Source organism: Apostichopus japonicus, chromosome 9, assembly GCF_037975245.1.
Source record: "Apostichopus japonicus isolate 1M-3 chromosome 9, ASM3797524v1, whole genome shotgun sequence".
NCBI classification, from domain to species: domain Eukaryota; kingdom Metazoa; phylum Echinodermata; class Holothuroidea; order Aspidochirotida; family Stichopodidae; genus Apostichopus; species Apostichopus japonicus.
Window position 1 is genome coordinate 14,415,248 of NC_092569.1, and position 17,991 is coordinate 14,433,238.

A 17,991-nucleotide genomic window follows, 5' to 3' on the forward strand; every position below is an offset into this window, starting at 1 on the left:
ATTTTTAACGTGGAACTTACTGGGCAGTGGATGTTAGGAAATGCGACGATGGGACGTCGCAACTCATTTAAACGTATCATTATATTAATTTCGTCTCAAAAGGGGAATCTATATAGTATCATTAAAACATGCAATATTATGGGGGGGGGGGGGCGGGGGAAGGTTTTTGTTTCTTCTGAAAATGTTTTGCTAACACCGGATACGTATATCATCTAAACAATCCAGCTCAGCAGGTCTATGTTCATCCAGTTTATGGTCATCCATTTCAGCAAGTCTATATGTTAGTTGTAACGCATGTTTTTTTTCCCTCTCTATCTTAAATAGGTGGCGCGATGTAAAAACTCAAATAGACCGGCAGCATGACATGTTAAAGTTGATTCTGCAAAAGATGGAAATACAATCAGAGGCGGAAGAAAGGGATGAAGGAGTTGGACCAAACTCTAGAGGAGAGAGGTAGGCCTATGGCTAATTGATAGCATTTATGTCAATACAAAACATTTCCAATCTATCCCATTTGCAACCGGTCTTGATTCCAAATGTCTTTCCCATTCCCACCCTCGCCCTACGGTTACGAATGTCTTTTATGTCAAAGGAAAACCCTTGCCAAATTGTCCCATTTCCAGCTTCTCTCCCTTTCCCTTGTCATTTCAATTTCATTACTTTACCCTCCGCCTCCCTCATCCTGCACCGCCTCCCTCGTCCTAAACCGACTCCCTCATCCTGCACCACCTCCCTCATCCTTCACCGCCTCCCTCGTCCTGTACCGCCTTCCTCATCCTGCACCGACTCCCTCGTCCTGCACCGCCTCCCTAGTTCTACACCGCCTCCCTCATCCTGCACCGCTTCCCTCATCCTACACCTCCCCCTGCACCTCCCCCTCGTCCTGCACCGACTTCATCGTCCTGCACCGACTTCCTCGACCGCCTCCCTCGTTCTACACCGCCTCCCTCATCCTGCACCGCCTCCCTTATCCTGCATCGCCTCCCTCACCCTGCACCGCCTCCCTCATCCTACACCACCCCCCTCATCCTGCACCGCCCCCTCGTCCTGCACCAACTCCATCGTCCTGCACCAACTCCATCGTCCTGCACCGTCTCCCTCGTCCTGCACCGACTCCATCGTCCTGTACCGCTACGAAACATAAAGTAATGATTACAGTAGTACTGGACTGTCATATCATTTTTTTCATCATTTGATGTGTTTTTGCCTGGTTTAAAATGTTGGTAAAGATATTGAACAATCAGCATAGGAAAGTGTGTAGATTTTGCTTGTTGCTTGTTTTAGTTACATATATGTTTTACCGATAAATAATGTCCTACAAGCCTAGATAATGTTTTACAATGTCTTAACAGTTCCTTGGCAACGTACCTTCTTTTGAAGATAAGGTACGGAATGTCAATGGAATGATAATTAGTACCAGTAATTAAACCATACCACAGTCCGGTAGATGAAATGGAATGAACTCTCATGACCTAGACTTATTGATCATTATAGAGATACCATTGACTTTGTCTGTAGGGGGGGGGGGGAGTTGGTGGGGGTGGGAAGTCATTCGAAAACTGTCGATTAACGAACTGCATTTTACCAAAAATAACTAAAACAGAAATTGCTCTCCAAGTTCGCCCGTAGTGGTACATGCTAGACTTCGAGACTGCCTTAATTATCAAAACAAATAAAGGGTAAGAACAGGAATATAGTCATTTGTTGTCCTCCCTCTCTTGTAAATGTTTCAGATCATCGACCAGTACTGACACGATCTGGAGTTATCAAGATATTGTCTGTCGAAGAGAGCCACACGATCGCCGAAATTATCCAAGGACTCTTGAACTATGACGACTAAAAACCTAATTTTCGATGCATATATCAAGCAGCAGAGAAACTGTAAATTTGTATTCCGATGAATTTACAGTTCTTGGGTCGGAGTGTTTTATTTGCATCATCCCGTGTCTAGTCACGACAGGTCGATGTATATAGTAGACGATGACCCGATCGCTATTCGGTCTAACTTTCCGTAGAATTAATATTGTTACAAAAGTTTACAATCCGCTGTCGGATTCTAGCTATACTGACATCATATGTATTTTACATTCAATCTTGAAACTATAAACTCTAGTTATCGTCTTAATTAGGCATACGTGTAGGTTATAGAATTACATAGGCCTGTAAGTATATGTTTACTGTAGAAAGATGGATGCTTTTGAAATAAAATGGACTCAATGGTAAGTGGGCACAATTTCAATTACAGAAGTGTGTCGACTGTAGCGATTCCCAACGATTAGCAGTAGCCTTCACCTTGAAAAATAAAAAAACTTAATTTATTTACATATGATCTCTTTATGTTTGGTATAAATAATGACCCCTTAAAGCACCCATGAAATTTTTCTGTGATTATGGTACAAAAACAGTGGTTCAGTTTGTATTATACAACACCTAATTGTATTCTGGTCATTTGATTGGTCAATTGCTCGTTGATTGCATGCAAAATCCGCTCTATTCCACTCTATGAAATAGAACCATGGGTTATACTTTTTTGGTAGCACTTTTTTCAATGGTAAGAGAGCAGAGAAACATGTCTGTTCAAAACAATTTGTTGCATGAGTGCATTTTACCCATCTTAATATAATATGTTGTATAAAACAAATAATGAATGGTTTCCATTCGTGCAATAGTGCAAATATTTCATTCGTTGAAAGATGTAATTTGTTCCATTCAACTCGGCTGCGCCTCGTTGAATGGAACAAATTACATCTTTCAACGAATGAAATATTTGCACTATTGCACTCATAACCATTCATTATTTGTATAATATCAATAGCGTATGAAATATACGTACAGAACGGTATCTTATTATGTTATATTTGTGCCTACAGTTAATGTTTGTCATATTTTTTTCAAAAGATAAATTGTTATCGTCGTCATCAGATGCCGTAGAGGTGATTAATTCTGACGATTAAGGCTTTACTACGGGAAAGGATGATATTATATCTTAAGATGTTCATTATAAGTCTTGACTTGGAAATTGTCATGTGTTAATCAAACGTGAAGTCTTCATTTCAAGCAACTTGAACTTTGTGTGATTACATGCTTTTCATATTAAAGAATACTAAAAGGTTGATAACAGGTGACTAGGAGCCAGGCCAGTAACAATCAGAAATGACTTAGACCGGAAGTGTTCAGAAGTGACTAGAAGTGTTGAGAAGTGACTAGAAGTCATGAGAAGTAGCTCGAAGTAGTGGGAGGCGACTCTTGCTTGACAAGTAAGACCGGGGTGACAAGAAATCCTTCAGACCCCACCAAATGTGACTTCGAGTTCATAAGCAAAGATAGGAATCCGATATTTTGAAATGTGACTGACTTTCTGCAGAAGTAACTTAGACGCATTAGCACATGACTCTAGAAATGACCAAAGCATTCTGGAAGTGACCAAAATAGTTAAATGATCAATCATATGAAGAAGTGATTAAAAGATGGAAGAAGTGACTAGGATATCGGCAAGTGAGAACCTCTTGGACAATTCGAAGTGATTCGAGATTTGTACAAGACTTGTTAGAAGCTTCGTGGATGTGAATCGAACGTGGAGAAAAAAAATCCAAATTTGGAGTCGCTAACAGGGACTTTAACCATGGTACCAGTACTTCAAATCCGTAGTAATAGATTCGTGATCATACATAAATTATTTAACATGTCAAGCGTGATTTAGTCTCTAGTATGAGACTTGCATGGACTAAAGAGCCTAACTTTGCCTAAAGTTGTTAAAAGTAATGAACATATAACATTAAAATCAAAATTCAAACTGTCAAAAATTACCACCGATTTCACCATTTTAATTTTCAATATTTACTATGTCAGCTTTTAATGAATATTGAAGCTACGGTATGCAGTTTTATCATAACACACCTTTACATTGTTATTGGTTAATAATAAAATAATTCCTTTTTAAACAAATTACTACAATAATTGATGGAGTGGTAACATATGTATTGTCGAGCAAATAAATAAATTGCAACTGTACATAATTACCGAGAGTTATGTTTGCTATTTTTAATTGATGCTTACTGTTAATTTCATGCACAATCAACGTAAATACCTAATTCTACTCATTCAGTTATCCGTATTTTTCGAAGATTCAGCGGCGACGTTATTAGGGGTTACATTGAGGTATATATGCATCCACGTTGTAAATTGTTGTATTAAGATATTTTGAGTAAAAAGAACCAATATGCGTACAGGGCTTATAGCCTAAACTAAAGCAATGAAATCAACACTCAAATACAAAACCTTTGGAAATGCCACAACTGAACTGATCAGTTCTGCTAATTAATTGCAAACAATGGACGTCTAGAGCAAGGATGGACTTGGGATGCAATAATCAGAGCTGGATCCAGGATTTTAAAGACGAGGGGGGGTGTGGTCCCGGAGTTGGCTATGAGGAACCCCCAACCCCCCACAAAAAATAGACACCCCCACACCCCCCCCCCCCCTCCACATCCGCGCCTGATAATGTCACCAATATTGAAGTCTTCGAGCTCCTTTACAGAATAAAATGAAAGATAAGAATGCATGATGCTTTATCTCAAATTTCCACGAGCCCCCTAATCGGCCCTAACCCGGGGCTGTGAACTCCTGACCCCACCTTCTCGCCCAACCTGTCACTGCATATATTGAAGTCATCATGTAATGCGTGCCTAACTTCCGTGTGTTTGTTGCAATAATAATAATGGTGATTTATAACGCGCGCATATCCACCCGGAAGTGTGTCCAATGCGCGGAGAAAATTCCCGTTAGAGGAAAAGAAAAAGTGGTAGCTGCTAAGACAGCGCCATATATAAATAACAAACTACAGGGGCCGTAATACAGGGGGTCCCTCTTTTGTTGATATAAACTAAGATATTTTCAACTCTTCTCGTTTTCAATCAGATCAGAGAAAGACTTTGGAGTTCTAATTGACTATACTGTGTGCTTGTGTCTGTTTGTATATGTGTGGATCAGTATATGTGCCTTGGCCTAATGCCTATATATTACTACATTTTGTTTGTTCAAGATTATTGAATTTTCCCAAGGTCAAATGGGTTTAATTCCCATTTGTTTCTTGAAGAGATTGTTTCATTACTTTGTTAAACGACAAAATAACACGTTCCCACATATTTGCCGTCTTGGACATAAGCTTGAACACTCATATCGTAAGTATCGCTACCGTCGGTAACAGTAAATGTGGTTATGGCGTTAGGGTTGATTATCCAGCATGCAGTGAATACTGCCAGTTCGAACTCCGGGCTGACTCCTAGAACGATTGAAGATCTGCTCTTTATAGCCCCGTTCCATTTAAATTGTAGGCCCAATTGGTTTGGCTGCAAAGAGAGAAAGGGAAATATTATCAATTACGAATAAGAGACAAAAATAATAAGTCCAAATATGAGTTTAGAGTTGTTTCTGAAATTAAAATTTGTGAAAGTTTTTTATGATTTCTGTTCTGTAAGTATCATTTACAATATTTGGCCAAATTTCCGACCAATTGCAAGCATTGACACTTATTTTCTAGAAACTTTCAGTAATTGTTACCATTCTTGCGGTCTTAGGAAAAAATGATGACACTAATAGAAATATAAACATGCCCTCTATTTAAAATGAGACGACCAACTATTTTTCAGTCACACGATGTACCTCTAACCTGAACCACCTATCATTAACGAAATGTACCCCTTACCTCTGCTTGTCCTGTCCAGCCGTGATAGTTTAAATCCCCCGTTTTCTCCCTCTGGTACAAGGTGACCCAATTATGGAAGCCATTTACTGACGATGCTGTTTTGAATTCACCACAGAATACGTGTTCGAAGCCAGAAGAATCAAAGTCAGCTTTTCTGTTGTAGTGAGTAAACCAAATCTCCAAAATGATGGCTCTCAAATCTGCTTCATTTGAAATTTCTCCTGTTAGCGAAGACAAAAAAAAATAAGGGATGTAGATAAAAAAAATTAAAAAATGGAAACTATACTTATAGAGTTTTGAGAGTATACGAATAACTTCAGGAATTTTAATTTTCAAGTGAGCAATTTATCAATCAAAATTTTAAACTAAACGTTAAAAGAATTGAGAATAATACATGATGCTACTATCCATAGGAATTCTAAAGTATGGAAAAGTTGAGGTGCCATTCATATGCCGTCAAAGACATGAATTTCTGCAAAATGTTGTACCGTTCGCAGATATATGCTGTTCCCGAAAGAACGATAAATGACGAATTCATCACATAGTCACTTAAAGTTATAGAAAGATATCAAGATGCAGTCACTTCAAATGTTGTACTTTGCAGTTGAAACATTTTCAATAATTAAAGAGAATTGACTTACATATATCAGGGTTATTTGGTATTTGCATACTTAAAAATTGAAGATTTGAATCTTTGTCATGTTTAATTAATCTCCAACTTGTTGCAGTATATGACGCCTACCTCTCACCCCCCCCCACCTACCCCCCCCCCACCCCACCCCCCACTCTCACACATATTTACCTGCATCTATTAAAGTCTGTGTCGTAATTTCCATAACTTTCGTGCTGAATATGTCATCAAGAAACTCTTCAACCTCTATCTGGTCGCTGGCAGTGTCATCCTCTGGGATTGTTTCATACGGCTCGTAGTTATCACAGAGGTTTAAGAACGTTTGAAACGTTCCTTGGTTGTATATGTAGGTTTCATCAAAAGTAGTAAATAGGCTATATTTACAGAGGAAACAAAAACAAAGATATATGACAGATACAGAAAATGTGGGTCTGTATTATTGACAAAAGAGAAAAGAGAAACAAGATCTTTGGCTGTAGACAGATAAGGGCGAGTTTCGGGTCTATGACGTCAGAGATAACCGTCTCTTACACAATGGCGACACGGCTGATAAAACTTAGAATATATGGCTGTTTATAAACTGAACTTTGTCACCGGTTCGACTTACCTTCTATAGCCAATGCATAATGTTTTCCTTTTTTTCTTAGCATAAAGAGCAACAATATTGATGTTATGCCAATATTTTTCACAAAATAAGTACGCAATGGTTCACATCACTTTCGGAATTTCATTTCGCGTACCGTATTTTATGATGTAATACAACATTATTGTTAGGGAGTAGAGGGCGCCAATGGGGAGACCAGAAGCCGAACGCCACTGGCATGCAGCTGTAGTATTTTTAGATTTTAATCGCTAATTCTCTCTAGCCCCGTGCACAATTTCATGTCAGAAAGAGGAATCACTCTGAATTTTCTTTTATGAATGTATCTCGAGGCCATCTTCCTTTGTTAGAAAAAGGATCGGGATCAAATACCCGTATCAACACCCCCAACCCCCCACCCACCCCCACCCCCGCTCCTTCGACTCCCTCTCCGGTATGTGGCGATGAACAGATAGTTCAATATTTTTGTCAATATTCTACTTTTTTCTACGAAATCATATTTAAAGCAGGGAGTTGGAACACAGCTGCTTGGTTAAACGAAACTTATAAGTAAATCCTAACATTACAATATACAGAGTCATCTTGCACCAGAACTGGGACATGCAGTCGTGAGTATACTTAATAAAACAGCTGAAACTTTAATAGGAACCCGATGAACGATTAGGCTACAGCATATATGGACTAAGAAAAAACCCAATTAAATGGGAAGTTAGATACATATCAAAAAATCAAATAGCATGTTTGATTTATTTTTCCTAATATTTTTATTCCGCTTTATTTGTGGAATAATATGCTACATGACATTCCAAACTGTGTTAAACTGTATATATGTGAGCTGAGTGTATATTATACAGGTACCAAAATGGCAATCGTTAAACTGTTGAATCAATTTAAGCATTACCTAATTAGCAGTAGATGATTGCCGCGTAACGGTCGATAGTGGCATTGTTAAATAAATATTGGTTATAGATAAAACAATAGAGCCAAAGAGGGTTATCAACTCTTCATCAGCGGCGTGTTGGCTACCACAAGCCTTGGGTATGTGGCTGATCTGTACAATGATGACCGTACTACAGTACATAATCTATAACGACCGCCGCCGTACTGTTTACATCATTGTGTTTACAACGATGTATCAACCGATTCACACAAAGATTACAGTAACTACTGTAAATCTTAAACTTTTGTACCACAGTAAAAATAGACTGTGCTGAGTCTGCTCGGCGACGTGAATGAATCTCCCTACATAAAATAGGAAAAATGCCACTGCTATTTTATTTTCCTCCCCTTTCAACATACGCTTCACAGAGAGGCCGGCGCAATCACCCAAACGAATCGCTCATATCATAAGGGGAGGAATAGTAAAGATCGCCCCAGGGCATTTGGCAAAGAAAAATTGGCCGATATACGTCTTAACAAAGGCTACAGTAAAAACTGAATCGTGCTGATAATTCTGATAGATCATACGTAGCATGTGCTGTGAGGTTTACAGTAAGAACTGAGGATATGTGAAATCCCAACAAATGCATCAAACTGGATGATTTGTTGGGATTAAACATAAAATCACGTCTAACTGTATTCCTAATAGCACAGGCTACTGATATACAGCACGACTCGGATTTAGTTTTTACTCGGGTACAAAACCTAAAGATATATAGTAGTTACTGTGTTCGTTGTGTGTATCGGGTGGATTTATAGGCAAATGCTATATCGAATGTACATATCTCACTTAAAGCATTTAGTCGTACAGAGATTCTCACGTAATATATATTCTACGAGAACGGACAGAGAAAAACACACTTTGATTGGAGCAAATGGCCAGAGCTTATCAAAACATACATATTACAATGTCACATATAGCCAGGATAGGCATTGTGCAGGGTTAGTCAGTAGGGCACTGCTCACGCCTAAGGCGAAGTTACTGAGGGTCCGCATAACCGACCGAGTGCAATATCGTATAGGTAACTCTTCTTTCTAGGTCCAATCTTGTGGGTCGGAATTGGCCCGCGTCCGAAACGCCCCCACCCCCCCCCCCTATGGAGAACAGCTCTGTCGTAATAATGCAATCTTCGTTAATATCGAAAGGTTCTAACAAACTCAACGAGCCTTCGGAATTAAGTGGAAATACTTTCTTGGGAGGAGATGGTTGGAGGGTGGTTGGGCGGGGGTGGTTCGGCGGTGGCGCTTTGAATGGTATACATGTACAGTACATACAACGTACCACTTTCAATTTAATTGTCTTTTTACCAACAGAAGAATAATCCTCCATATTCGAGACTCTCGTCGTTCACAAAAACGTGTTTGTGTACTTTATTACAATAAACTTATGTGTTACTAATCTACCCGGCTTCACATCGGCACCGCTTGGAATTTGGGTTCCATATAGGCGTTCCATCTGTTTCATCTGGCTATAGAGGATACTCCTCTACTGGGTTAAGGAGGTTGGGAATCATAATGTAAAGGTGACTTACTTTTTTGGTGCTAAATCTGCTTGATTTCCGTAATCTTGTTTAAAAGCTTGGTAGTCTGCAGCGTAATATTGATCTGGTATTCTGTTCACGTCATTAGCCCACAGTTCACTGACAAATTCATCAAAGTTTATAGGTACTAAAAACAAAATGAATGAAATAAAGCTTTCAGACTGGTGTTTTTATCCTTTTTTCAGAATGTATTATTTTTTGTTCAGTAGATTAGGTGTAGATACTTTTAAACTTTCGATATCTTAAAATAGTCGACTAAATTAGGATACTATCTGTTTTAAATAGATGTTAAGTATAGTTAATTCACAACAGCATCCCTTTATCCTTAAATTTGGGGGACGAACTGTTATATTCTACGCTCTCTTTTCCAATTGAGAAGGGCTGGGGGTGTTGACTGTTAAGTTTTGTTAGGCCACTCCAAATATAAATCAGTTGGTTTCCCTTTGTGATACGATACTTTTCACATATATCACCAAAGAAAGATTATGAAATACTTAACCAATGGCGTATAGCATCTGGGATATTCCCGACAAATTCTGTTATGTCATTGAAAATTTGAAAATCGAGACCCTCAGACGAAATAATTTAATTATTACTTACTACAAATCGAACTGTAGTCAGCACAGCAATCTTGATAAGTCACACACGCTGAATTACACTGGCAGTTGAAATTACTATCCAAGCCGTCTCCACAGCGATCCACGCAAGAATCGAGAACTATACAGACAACGCGTAGAAAGTTAACAATTGTCATAAAGACATGAGTTTAAGTTGCCAAAGGTATTTTCAGATTATTCCAAAGGTTGTTAATTTCTATTTTATCATAAATAACATCATAATGGCGTAATCACTTGTTCGCTTTACACGTGACACAAGCTTATGTTGTTCATGTTCAAAGATACATATTTCTTTACATTAGGTTCATATTTCAGCCGGTATGTTATTACGCTTCACAGAAAATACACAACCCCCCCACCCTTCCTCGTAATTCCCCCAACCCCGTACGTATTCCTTCATATCCTGCACCTGTTATACATGCAATAGCACAGTCAATTCATCGATGTTTTGTATCGGTATCTCCAGCAGAAATATTTATTCTTTTTTTTATTCTACATTTACTGATGACGTCATCTCTACGTCATCTATTTCGTAACCCTCCAAGCAAATACCGCGTCCTGATACCAGTCACAGGCCTAGCCTTGACCTAGGTATACACCGTTGTTCGAGGGACCTAGCGCCTCTCACACTGTTCCAATAACACGGCCCACTGTTTGCCATAACATTGCGTTGCCTGCTATTTTACTATCTTTACTACGTTCCGTTTATCCATTCAAGTTTCGACTGAAGTATTTTCAAGTCTTTAGTGACTTTCTGTTCGTCTTTTACGATCCATATATCTTATCACTTACAATACGGAATGGACTTTCCCTCTTCCATATACCATATCCGACATCATCCAGTGAAAATAAAGTGGATCCGCTTTATAAACAAACTATCCTTGGATGGACTTGGAATCATTTATTAATTCCGCGCCGCGCCTTTTGATGAAACGATGTCTACCCCGGGTCATCACAAGCCCAGCCCTATTACACTATAAATCGACCTCTGACCCAGTCTATAGATATTTGATTTATTCCTATCTAGCTCCGTAAGTTAACTGTTATTCACCATATCTCATCTGTACTATTCACCGTTATAATTCATTTTACTTGTAGAATGTAGAAATATTATTATTCTTAAAACCATACGAAACCTCGTCCATCTTGTCTTTTATGTGTTACCACCATAGGCGTAGGAGGCGGGGGCTGCAGCCCCCCCCCCCCTCCGAACAAATATATTTGAACAAAAAATCGGGCAATATGCTAGAATTTTTCGGGCACCTACTGAAAGAAATCTAATTTGCAATATGTTTTTCAATGGTGAAACTTATATTATTATTATCATTATTATTGTACCGGCTGCTCCGATAATTCTAACCAATATGGAAGGTTATTAACACGGCAAACGATTGTATGTTATTGGCATGCGCTGTTATAACCGATTCATGCCTATGATATGCACATTTACATGTTGACCGTGCGCGGAGCGCGCGATTAATTTTGGGTATATTTTTCGGGCAAGTCGTTACAGCCCCCCTCCCCCCCCCCCCTCCATAAAACAATTGGTCTCCTACGCCTATGGTTACCACCATTGAAAACCCTTCTTGCCGGACGGAATAAGAAAAATTAAAATGTCATTTTCGTGACACTTACGCGTAGGAGGTGTTGTGGTAACTGGTGATGGTTCCGTGGGGAACAGATTAGAACACCTTGTCTTGACGTCATCGCAACAGTCGTTAAAACCGGTGCAATATGGATCACATTGGCATTCAGCAGTTCTGTTGTATTTACTTCCGCAACGACCCGCGCAGGAGTCGGGGAACATCGCTGGAGGGGTCAGGGTACCTGGTTGCAAAGTTGTCACTATGAAACAAAATGAAAGCCATGTCGGTGAAAGAATATGTAAATCAACGAGAGATAAACAGATGGCCTGCAGAATGGAAATGGAACCATGTGCAGTATTATGAACGATAAATCACGTCCTCTGCAAAAGCAATATCACATTATATGGTCGAGGAATTATAGGTTACATGTGCCGGCGTATATAAATGTTTCACTATGCCAGACGAGAGGGTATACATGTTAGGATGACCCACTGACCCGGGTCCCATGGTCAATGAGGAGGTCGGGAAAATATGGCGGGCCAAAATATGTAATGGAAAGAATAATAGATTCTCATTTTAGTAAGATTCTTAAAGTCACGTAAAGGATGCCTGGTGAGAATAGTTTCACCGGTGCCCGATCTGACTATGGACCATTCTTAATCAGACAATATTATTGTTCCTTCCTCAGACGATATATACATGTTCAATTATTGTGCTAAAGGACAATATGTTTAACGATTGACATCAGTGTGACCCATTATGTTGTTCGGTATTCTGCTGTTTTTCTTTATAGGTTCCTTTTTCGGGAATTTTTGAAAACTACTGAATTAGTCATGTGAGATTCCTTCGGCTGTTTATTCCCGGAGGTAATACATACGTTAAAGTAGTGTGCTAAAAAATAGCTTCTGGATAGGTACGCTGTTTGCCGTATATTGTGTCGTGTATTGGTTGAGGTTTCAATAAAAAAAAATTGGGGGGGGGGGGCTGGAGGGGTAATTCTAAATTTCTTCTAATCCGAGTGATTTAGGTATGGAAGAACCAGAGGTACATCCGGGATTTTATAAAGAATGTTGCGTGGTCGTGGGTGTAGTTCAAGCTGACTTCTACATATGGGTGACTATACGTAGTCCTCCCCGGAAAGAAAATTGACAGATTTACTACGATAAATGCCTCATTCTGGGGCTTAATTGGAAAAATAGGTCTTTATTTAGCTCTTAATGTGAGGTTGTGCTAATAAATACTAATGAATTTTGCGTGAGGTTGAACAATGGTTGCACCGCTCCCTACCACTCTGACCTGGATTCCCGTCTTAGGGCGTTCTAGGCCTAGAGGAGTGGTTTAATTCTTCCCGCCGAATGAATGTAAAAAGTCCCCCCCCCCCCCCGCCCCCTATAGATGAAAAGGTTTTCCCACGAATGACGTACATAGGTGGATTCCACTTTCGCCCACCGCTGGAATTTCCTTTTGGTTATATTTATCTAGTTATTATCTTTTGTGTCATTTGTTTTTGAAACTGCGGACATGAAGTGGCAGATTCCAGTTTCATATTTCCATGTATTGTTGCAATCACTTCCTACTTTTTAGGAAAATATCGCCCAGGAAAGAACCTGGGCACGAAAACCAAACTACCGAACGACTGATCCGCTCTCAACCCCAATCCCTGTGACTGTGTGATCATCGCCGGGTGTGTATCACCATTTTCCTCGAAAGGGAATTACATATACTACACATGATCTTAGCCAAAAAGGCAGTGAAACAATCACTTCCTCAACGACATGAAATGGCAAATTTTCATCTCCATATTTTGGAGTAGAGACCAAAATTTGATATTTATCTTATTATGATCTTTTACTTACCTCCGCTTTGAATGTACGGGCATCCGACGTCATCAAAATCTGGACAGCAGTTACTGTTTTGCTTACATTGGTCATTACATTGACAATCCTCATCCCAGTCATACACTATCATACAACGTTTAGCACAGCTGCTGTAAGAAGCTACAAAAACAATTATGAGTAAGAGCAGTCAGGGGCGTAGCGAAGGTTTTTTTGTTGGGGGGGGGGTGTGGAGAATTTGATTTGCCGACGGATCTGGAAGTGGTGACTGAAATGGGGGAGGGGTCTAAGGGGAGGGGGTCTACCCCCTCCCCTTTGGCAATTTTTTAGTTTTGAAACGTCCTTAGATGCAATCTGGTGCATATTTTAAGTCAAATATGATTTGCCGACGGATCTGGAAGTGGTGACTGAAATGGGGGAGGGGTCTTAGGGTATAGGGGGTCTACCCCTCCCCTTTGGAAAATTTTTAGTTTTGAAACGTCCTTAGATGCAATCTGGTGCATATATTAAGTCAAATTTGGCACGGAAGAAGCTCCCGTTCTCCTTTTCTCTATTCAGCTTTCCTTCTTTTTTCCCCTTCCGCTCTCTTCACCTTTTCTCCTTTTGCCGACAGACCCAAAATTTGCCGACAGCGACCAAATTATTGGGGGGGTGTGACACCCCCCACCCCCCCCCCCCCGCTCGCTACGCCCCTGAGAGCAGTGACGTATGATAAGGGGCGTGGTTATATTATCTTCAAGAACTCATTTTATACAGTTTCTGTGTCTAAATAAAATGAAAAAAAAAGAGTTGACACCTTTCGACCTACGTTGCATATCAAAGGATACGTTTCAGTATGTAAGCACTTAAATCTATCAACTTGCCACCTCCCTTAACAGTTATAGGCCTATAGAACACAGGTCTTGATCTGTAAATTTTTAATGATGTTAAAATAATTGATCGAAGAAGGATCTGTCCATCTTCTGTCCAGTGTACTGCGGATCATTTTAAGGTGAGATCTCTCCCGTGTCCGGAAAACCACTGTTCTTATGTGAGCAGGTATATACGTGAAGTGCAAATTTAGCATCGTATGTACTGCGAGGGTAGGTCAAAACCATCGTTAGACATGTATATGAAATGAAAATCAATGGCGCATGCGTGTGATTGGGAGAGTCAACGGCTAATACAGTGCCAATATAGAAGAGCCATTTTTTAGATCATGCCTGGTTCCGTTCTATAGCCATTAATGACAACATCATGTGCGAAACGTTTATCCTTACGATAATTTATATAGGCTATATTATATATACTGTATTTAAACGATGTAAAATAAATTATTGACGATAGTATTTTGTTCTTTTAGAAAATACAAATATGTTATGTTTTAGTACTAGCTGTGTCGTAAGCATTCTATCAGTTAATGTTTACCTTGGTCACAAGCTTCTGTGTAGAAATCGGAGCAACAGTTTCCATAGTCGGCACAAACATCGTTGCATTGACAAGGTAACGTGTTATCATAAACGTGCAGACAGCGATGTTTGCAACTCAGTAAAGGATCGGCTGATAAAAATAGAGTAAGGAAAGAAGGAGTATATGTAAACTATCATATCTTTTACCAATGCATCATTGTTATGATACTGCCCCCCCCCCTCACTCTCCCACCCCACACACACATACACGCAACAACTCCATAATTCACCCATCATTATCTCATATATCTTTGAGGTTAACGTATAGACATTCGTTAAAAATCGGTATATCGTTACTCATTCTCTCACAACCCACCCCGCTCGGGGAATTGCAATTACGGTGAACAAGGGTACGAGGACCGCGGTGGGGTGAGGTGGGGGGGGGGGGGCTGCGAAGGATATAGGTCAAAGGTATTGTTAATTTACTCATGTAAATCGGTACAATGTCACAAGGACGCTTCCAAATATGGGTAACCCATGTAAATACATAATCATAGCCTTGTAGAAGACAAACTTTCACAGATATGGATCTGAAGGTGATTCGATCTGTTGTTTTTCTTTACAGAAACGGGCTCCTCCCTCCCCCGGACACACACAGAATTGACTATGTTTGGTAGTCTTTGTCACTTTAGTCTCAACATCTACAAGTATAGGCTATGAATACTTCTTAAAATAGTATGTTATTTAATAAGAGTCTAAACATATCTTGACATGGTTAGTTTTACGCTGTCTGAAGAAAAAATTACTTTCATTTAAAAAACATTACTAAACGATACATTTGGTAATTTTCTGCTTAGGAAAGCTAATCGGGAAGGAAAAAAATATGTAGACCCCAAGGGAAAGATTACTTATATCCTTAGTATATTAGTCCCAAACACTTACTTTGTGCGTTTACAGCAGCAAACACCATAAAAATCATCAGAATTCCTTTCAGCTTCATATTAATGGTATTCCTTTACACTATAAGAGTTATTACAGAATGGCACTCGATGTTTACTCCCTAACCGGCTAATCGTTGTAACACAAATATAACTTTGCGGTATTAAAACTAACTTGTTTGGTTGTTTGGCTAAAATAGCCTAGTATGGCAGGATACTGAAATGTACGGATGCCTTGTGATTGTCATCATCGTGAACATTAATAGGTAAACATTGGGGGGGGGGGCTGGGTGGGCAGGGGGTAGGCAATATAACTTTGTATCAAGATAGTCTTCCTCTGAAAATATAATTGTATAATATTGCGTCAATTATATTATATAACATCATGTTAATAAGTTGAAAATGTATAGATGCACGTTATATTCCTATGTACTAAATATCCTTGGATTGTAAAGCAAGGCTTGATTTTTGTCGTTTCATGCTGAAGAAACCTATCGAGAAGGAGGAGGCAGTATATAATGCGATGGCCTGCAGTATATTCCTTGGAAGTTCATCATTAATCTTTTCTATATTCCACCATCACTCACAAGAATGTGTGCAAAAATATCACCAATCTCTGATCTTCCTCTCCCATCCCTAAGTATATACCAATCCCACCGATTCGTGAGTTTGTGGTTTAAATTTGACGGTAAGTCAATTATCCTGTAAATACTGTCTTCGGTACTCAAAGTCTAACAGTGGCGTAGGAAGGTACTTTTGAGTGGGGGGCTGAAGACTGATGGACGGTCTGGGGGAGGGGTCTAAGGGGAGGGGGTGTCCCCCTCCCTTTGGAAATTTTTGCATTTCCAGTTGCCCTCAGATGCAATTTGGCGCAATATAGCACACTTCAACACCCACTCCATTTTGTAAACTTAATTTTGAATTTTCACCTGGCCTTAGATGCAATTTGGTGCTCCAAATGAGATTTTTTTCTCATTTGGAAATGAAAAAGGGGTTTTCTGACTTGCGAAGCAGGGGGGGCGGGGCGGAATGATACTTCCGCCCCTCCACATTTTTCACTGGGGGGCTGGCGCCCCCCCCCAGCCCCCCGGTTCCTACGCCCTTGCTCAAAGAGATTTTCAACAGTAGGCCCTACACACGTTTATCCCCTCCACTCTCTCCCTTATATTATATAGCGCATGATAGAAGAAAAGGCTTTTGTTTGACCTTCAGTTGCATTTCAACAAATTATGTCAGTAAAAACATTTAGAAGTCTTTTAACTCAAGAACGCAGCTTTGAGCCTTACGTTGCCTAAATGATCATTTCAGAAGAATAAATTATGACGAAGATTCCGAATGTTCGAAAGATAAATATATCACATTTATTATACGATGTGAATTTAAGGCTGTATCTATAACGTTCATAGCTAGAAGCATCTTCCTGATTGGTTATATTTATAAATGCGTCTTCAACGTTATTCGATGTAACATTACATAGCGACGTGGTTCGTAATTACTACAAGTTACTATTCAAGTTTCATTTGAAATAATTTAAAGGCATTGAAGACTCTCCCCAAACCGCGGGCGGCCATCTGAAAAAAAGTGAACTTTCCGTTGCTTGCAAGTGACGTTTTGCTCGTGTCGCTACAAAATTCAGACAGTACAGTAATGAAACGTGATACCTTGTTATCTTGAGCTGGACCTGAGATGTCCATATCGCTGTACACTGTTTGTACAATGTGCTGTAGGTATTGACCGCAGCTGTATGTACTGACTGTAGACTGTGTCTAATTACCGACGGTAGCTTGCTGTGTGTGTGTGTATTTTCTGGGATCGATGGTGGTGTCTAACACTTCTGTTACACCTCATTCGAAACTAGGTCAGATTACCGGCATTAGACGTTTCTTTTTGCGCGAGTCTTCACACCCTTTAACTGCAGTAGTGCTTCTATGGACAGATCTGGGAGACACATTTTACACGGTAAATGCACTTAATAATTTAATAATTCATCTCCATTTAATTGGTTTATAAGTTCTGCGAGATCATGCACGCTCAGGCCATCATGCATGGATATATATGATTTGCTATTTTCGAGAAAACCAGAACAAGAATAATTTACATCATTGGCACGGAACAAGTAATTAGGAATTTTAATGTGTTTTTTTTTGGGGGGGGGGCTGTGGATATTTAAGAAAACAATAAAAACTGCATGGTTATTCTGACCGCTTTTGA

General features: G+C 39.6%; 2 protein-coding genes across 2 annotated transcripts in view; one reads left to right on the forward strand and one right to left on the reverse strand.

Moving 5' to 3' along the window:
* LOC139974468 (transient receptor potential cation channel subfamily A member 1-like) overlaps positions 1 to 3,657 on the forward strand; it is a 61,487-nt gene extending 57,830 nt beyond the window's left edge. The window contains exons 25-26 of the mRNA XM_071981643.1: positions 325 to 453; positions 1,734 to 3,657. Coding sequence (XP_071837744.1) covers positions 325 to 453; positions 1,734 to 1,833 — 229 coding nt within the window. The 3' untranslated portion in view covers positions 1,834 to 3,657. The remainder of the gene's footprint in view (positions 1 to 324; positions 454 to 1,733) is intronic.
* Positions 3,658 to 3,961: 304 nt separating this feature from the next.
* Positions 3,962 to 15,931, reverse strand: LOC139974476 (uridylate-specific endoribonuclease B-like). Its single transcript, XM_071981656.1, has 9 exons — positions 15,785 to 15,931; positions 14,862 to 14,993; positions 13,476 to 13,616; positions 11,669 to 11,878; positions 10,017 to 10,133; positions 9,408 to 9,543; positions 6,507 to 6,709; positions 5,705 to 5,925; positions 3,962 to 5,348 (listed from the first exon to the last, which is right to left on the reverse strand). Exons 1-9 carry the CDS (start codon positions 15,840 to 15,842, stop codon positions 5,115 to 5,117), a joined length of 1,452 nt encoding a protein of 483 aa, XP_071837757.1. The 5' UTR covers positions 15,843 to 15,931; the 3' UTR covers positions 3,962 to 5,114.
* Positions 15,932 to 17,991: the final 2,060 nt, after the last annotated feature.